This window comes from Oryctolagus cuniculus, chromosome 17 (genome assembly GCF_051225735.1).
Source record: "Oryctolagus cuniculus isolate XC-2025 breed Fujian yellow rabbit chromosome 17, ASM5122573v1, whole genome shotgun sequence".
Taxonomy (NCBI): domain Eukaryota; kingdom Metazoa; phylum Chordata; class Mammalia; order Lagomorpha; family Leporidae; genus Oryctolagus; species Oryctolagus cuniculus.
In genome coordinates this window covers 67344223-67350222 of record NC_142883.1, presented here as the reverse complement: position 1 = coordinate 67350222, position 6000 = coordinate 67344223, and the positions used below count along the sequence as shown (strand labels likewise).

The following is a 6000-nucleotide window of genomic DNA, read 5'->3' as shown; positions in this document are numbered from 1 at the left end:
ACCCCCAGGATATCAGGGGATGACAGTTCCAACACCAGCTCAGGATCAAGCTCAGTTTCCAAAATCACCCCGCATCACATTTCAACCTTTTGATCTGGCACTTACAATAACTCCACAGCCCATTACAGAGGCTGAACTTGCCACAAATGTGCAGGAGACTCCACCTAAAGAATCTGTAGCTCAGCCACCAGTGCATCATGAGGGTCAAAATCAACCTCCACTATCACCCAGTGTCACAAATCAACCTTTAGACCTGGCACTTACCATTACTACAGAACCTACTACAGAGGCTGAGCATCCTACAGACCTGAGCAAGACTACAGCTCCATCTCCAAACCTGACTCCAGTCACAACTCAACATCTGGACCTGGGACTCACCATAACTCCAGAAACCAGCAGTATGGTGACTGAACCCTCTACAGACATGCAGGAGACCTCCAGTCAACCTCCCACGGAGGGTGTAACCCAATCTCCAATACATCAAGAGGTGACAGTTCCAACACTGGGTCATAATCAAGCTCAATATCCAACATTGCCTCACATCACAGTTCAGCCTTTGGACACAGTGCTTACCATAAATGCAAAGCGTACCAGGAAGGCTAAACATTCTACAGCCCTGAAGAAGACTAAAGTACCTCCCGTGCTCCATGAGGAGGTACTTTCACAACCAGACCAGGTTCAGGCTCAGCATCCAACCCTGACAGAAGTCACAGTTCAACCTTTTGATGTAGAACTTACCCTAACTCCAGAATCCATTGTGGAGGGTGAACCACTCCCAACCATGCAGGAGACTTCAGGGCAGCCTCCAGGGCCACATAATGAAGTGGTCTATCAGCCTCCAGTTTATTATGAGATGGTAGTTCCAAAACCAAGTCAAGATCAAACTCCTCATCCAATGTCACCCAGTGCCACAGCTGAACCTTCGAAGTTAGAGTCAACCATAACTCAGGTACCCACTACACAGGATGAACATTCTACAGCCTTCAAGTCTATATCTCCTCCTCCTTATCCAATGTACCCTGAGGTGACATTTTCACCTCCAGTCCAGATTCAGACTCAGCATACAAACCTGCCTCAAGTCACAGTCAAGCCTCTGGACCTGGAAATTACCCAAACTCCACAACGTACTACAGAGGCTACACCTTCTACTACCATGCAAATGACCCTAATTCAGTCTACAGAGCCACTAAAGGGGCTCGTAACTCAGTCCCCAGGGTACAATGAGATGACAGTTTCAACAGCAGGTCAGCATCAAGCTCAGCACCCAACATTATCCAGTGTCATAGCTCAGCCTTCCAAGATGGAGCTAACCATAACTCTGGTACCCACTGCAAAAGCTGACCATTCTCCATCCCTGAAGAAGACTACAGATCTACATCCAGGCCAGGTTCAGACTCAGCACTCAACCCTAACTGAAGTCACAGATCAACCCCTGAATGCGGCTGCCACCATAAATGTCTGTGAGCTCTGCACCTGCAAAGATGAGACACTTTTGTGCACTGGCCTCAGCCCAGTGCAGAAGCTTCACAGAGTTCCTGTACCAGAGCCCAACAGCTACAACGGCACCTTCAGCATATTGTAAGAATCTCCCTTCTCCTCATGGTTCCCTACAGCCTGCCTGTCTCAGCAGCTTTTCCCCAAGATCTTCTGAGCCCTCCTCAAGTCCCCACCTTATGTTGACTCTCTCTGTGTGTGTTTTTTTTCTGGACAGGCAGAATTAGACAGTGAGAGAGAGAGAGACAGAGAGAAAGGTCTTCCTTTTTCCATTGGTTCACCCCCAAGTGGCCACTTTGCTTGTGAGCTTTCTTATCCTCCTTCTCTTCTTAGACTTGTGTCCCTTCTACAGTCTCATGTGATTGCCCTTACTCCTTTTCCTGATTCTTTATTCATTGACATTCACCATACTATTACCTCATTGCTTTACTCCCATTCTTAAACACAGCCCTCATCCCGACTTATTAGAGATGATACAACAGGTTTAAGGATAGATTCTGGAGCCAGGTTGCCTGGCTTTGAACACAGGTCTCCCAGGGATTAGCTTTGTGACTTTGGACAAGTTATTTAGCTTGGATTCAATATCCTCATCTGTAAAGCTGGCTTAAAGAATGGTGCGATGGATTGTAACAGAAAATAAAAATGCGTGACTCCACAGTCTTTCCCTGGATGACAGCGAGAATGGTGGTGGTCTATAAGGCAGAAGCACAGCAGTCAGAAAGAAGAGCCCGTTAGTGGGAGATGTGTTCAGTGTTAGGCACTTTTTATTGATGAGCATAAAGTAACCCGAGAGGACATATCCACCAGGAAGGTGAGCATACAGGTATCTGTTTTATTGCTGCTCCTGCTTCCAGGGAAATGTGTACCTAAAACACACATGTTCATTGTTGCTGAGGAGTGAGGACAGAGTTAAAGGTAAGCACTCACAGCAATTCAAAGTTGAAGCTAAATATAAGTCATTTAACAGCTTCTTGTAAACAAGTATCGATTATGAGTACCTTCCCCCTTTTTAAAAAGTGCATAGAATGTAGGATAAAATGTGAAAGTATGAACCCCCACACACCCTCATCATCCCCTGGTCCTCACTCTATCACCTGTAACTCAGGCTGTGTGTCTTTCCTTCCAACCTCCTCTCACTTTTTTTCCTATGGAGGTAATGCTTGGCTCCTGGCTCAGTGATCGGCACTTTTACCCTATGCTGTATTCCAAAAGGCTTTCCACATCAGCACCTTAGTCCCTCTGATTTTAAATTGTCTGTATCCATTCAGTACTTGGAAAGATTTCAGCAGAGGGCGCTTGGCCAAAGCACTGGTATTACCTGCACAGGTTTTCATTATTCTTATTGGTGACAATACATTTTGCCCATTTTTTCTTGAATAATTTATCCTTTTCTCACTGATTTGTAGAAGTCAGTGTAGACACCTGAGTTATTTTGGTGAAAATACTTAATATTCAAAGTGATTGACTGTCTTTACTGTCAAAGAGACTGGACAGAGATGAAGTTAAGCTTCTGAGAGGATGCTTCATTGTTTATGTCAGTGGCCCCTCATTATTTATTGAGTGAGCAAACTGGGAAGCAGAGAGCTACGGAACATAAAAGCACTGGTATTTATTAGAAAGCTGATAATATTTCTGTATTTCAATACTCCCCCATGAGGGTGCCATGATTTTTTTCCTCGTTCTGTTCATTCTTTTCCAACCCATTCAAGGATGTGAACTGTGTTCCTTTACAGAAATTTCCAAGGAAACTCGATTTCTTTCATTGATGAAAATGTATGGAAAGCATACCGCTGGCCTGAGACACTGTGAGTACACGCTCCCAAACATGAATACACAAAACTAACTGCATTGTAAGAGCTTTCTTGTTCTACTATTTTGAAGTCAGTATGTCAGAAAAAGTATTCCCCTCTCCATGTCACAATCAACATCTGTTGATTATAATTCTATGGTTGTTTTAACAAGGCACAGAATTTGAAATAAGAAACTACTTCTATTTATTTGCATTTTATCAGTAATACCATTACATTCTTAGTAGATAAAAAGTGATAGGGATAGTGAAGACCTTCATTATGTCCTAACTCCCTACCTATGAGGTAATAATTACTGCTCTGAGTTTGGCATATATCCTTCCAAAAAATTACCTACAAACATATTTACATAGAGCATAATAGCTGTGTTGTGTGGTTTCTTTCTTTTTTTAACCTAAATAGTAACATCCTGCAACTTGGTTCTTTCACTTCATGGTTTCTCCTGGATTTCTTTCCCTCCTAGTACTCAGTCAGTTACCCTATTCATTTAACTCCTGCATGATATTCTATAGTATGGATGGCCATTTCACAGTTTACTTAATAATCCCTCTATTGATGGATTTTCAATTATGTCCACTTATGTATTGCGGCAAGGAAAATCCTTGTGCACACTTGTGAACATGGACAAGCATTTTGCAAAATAGAAGTCTAGAAAGAAAATGGGGCAGCTAGCACTGTGACACAGCGGAAAAGCCTCCGCCGGCCATGCCAGCATCCCATATGGGCGCTGGTTTGAGTCCTGGCTGCTCCACTTCTGATCCAGATCTCTGATATGGCCTGGGAAAGCAGTGGAAGATGGCCCAAGTGCTTGGGCCCCTGCACCCATGTGGGAGACCTTGAAGAAGCTCCTGGCTCCTGGCTTCGGATCAGCACAGCTCTGGCCATTGTGGCCAACTGGGGAGTGAGCCAGTGGATTGAAGACCCCTCTCTCTCTCTCTGCCTCTCTCTCTCTCTCTCTCTCTCTGCCTCTCCTTCTCTCTGTGTGTAACTTGACTTTCAAATAAATAAATAAATCTCAAAAAAAAGAATGAAAATGGATGAAGACTACGGAAATAGGAAATTTTAATTGCCCTCAGAAAAGCTGTGCACACTTACTTACACTCCAGCTAACAGAATATAAGAACATTCATTTCCCTTCATCCTTTTTAAAAAGATGTATTTGTTTACTTGAACTATGGGAGTGGGGGGAGGGGGAGATAGAGCGAGAGCAAATGAGAGAGTGAGAGAAAGACAGAATCTTCCATCCACTGCTTTATTCCCCAAATGCCCAAAACAGCCATGGCTGGGCCAGGCCAAAGCTAAGATCTAATACTTGATTCTGGGTCTCCCACAGGGATGACGAGGAATCAAGCACTTGGGCCATCATCTGCTGCCTCCTAGGTGCACTAGCAGGCATCTGGCTCAGAAGCAGAGGGCCCAAGACTTTAACCAGGCTCTCCAATATGGAATTTACGCTTCTCAAGTGACGGCTTAGCCTGCTATGCCCCAACACTGACTCTTCCCTTCACCTTTTCACCTCGGGATGCTCTTTGTCTTTTTGCTAATTGTGACTGGCAAATAAAAGGGTTCCCAGCTGAATCTGGATTTCTCTGATTACTCATAAATTTTAATGTCTTTATATACTTATTGAACATCTATGTTTCGTTGAGGTTTTGTCCACTGTCCATTTGTTGAATTATCTTTTCCTTACTGATTTTTGAAAGGAATCAGTTTAGACTCCCAATTTTGGGGGAAAATACTTAACATTCAAAGTAATTAACTAAAAATAAAAATCTATCATGTCACCTAGGCCAGTGAACTAGAAATTTTGAAGTGCTGAGTGTAACATAATAAAAAAAAAGGAATTAATTGACATTTTTCACGACAGTTTGCGTGTTATATCACTGGGACAACTTGTACAGACATCATAAATTATTTCTGAATACAAACAAGACATATAACAGACAAAGGAGAAGGGTTATGATCACTTTAAGATAAATTTTCCCAGGGCCTGTGCAGTGCTGCAGTAGTGCAGTGGGCTAAGCTGCTACTTGCGGCGCCGGTATCCTGTACGGGCACCAGTTCTAGTCCCAGCTGCTCCACTTTAAATCCAACTCTCTGCTATGGCCTGAGAATGCAGTAGAGGATGGCCCAAGCACTTAGGTCTGTGCACCCATGTAGGAGACCCCAAAGAGGCTCATGGATCCTGGCTCCTGGCTTCCAATTGGCCCAGCTACAGCCATTGCAGCCATTTGGGGAGTGAACCAGTGGAGAGAAGACCTTTCTGTCTCTCCTTCTCTCCATCTGTAATTATAACTCTGAAACAAATAAATAAAATCTTTTTTAAAAAAGATAAAAGTTTCCCCTTAGCCTACTATCTCATTTCTGATGGGAAAATGCTAGAATCAGGCAGTTGTGACTTTTAATTTATGATGTTTCTTAAATACAATACACACAGTTTGTATTTATTTTGGTTATGCTTCGTTTAAAGATGTCCCAAACTTGTAAGAAAAATCAAAGTCAGGGCTGGCACTGTGGCATAGCAGGTAAAGCCACCACCCACAGTGCCAGCATCCCATATGGGTGCCGGTTCAAGTCTCAGCTGCTCCACTTCCGATCCAGCTCTTTGCTATGGCCTGGGAAAGCAGTGGAAGATGGCCCAAGTCCTTGGGCCCATGCACCCACATGGGAAGACCTGGAGGAAGCTCCTGGCTCCTCA

The 6000-nt window shown here is 43.7% G+C and overlaps 1 protein-coding gene across 1 annotated transcript in view; it reads left to right on the top strand.

Annotated features, from left to right (window-relative positions):
• Nucleotides 1-853: 853 nt before the first annotated feature.
• The window catches only part of LOC103346478 (leucine-rich repeat-containing protein 37A2), a 31017-nt gene continuing 25870 nt past the window's right edge, over nucleotides 854-6000 (top strand). The window contains 2 exon segments of the mRNA XM_089317029.1: nucleotides 854-1578; nucleotides 3228-3299. Coding sequence (XP_089173155.1) covers nucleotides 854-1578; nucleotides 3228-3299 — 797 coding nt within the window.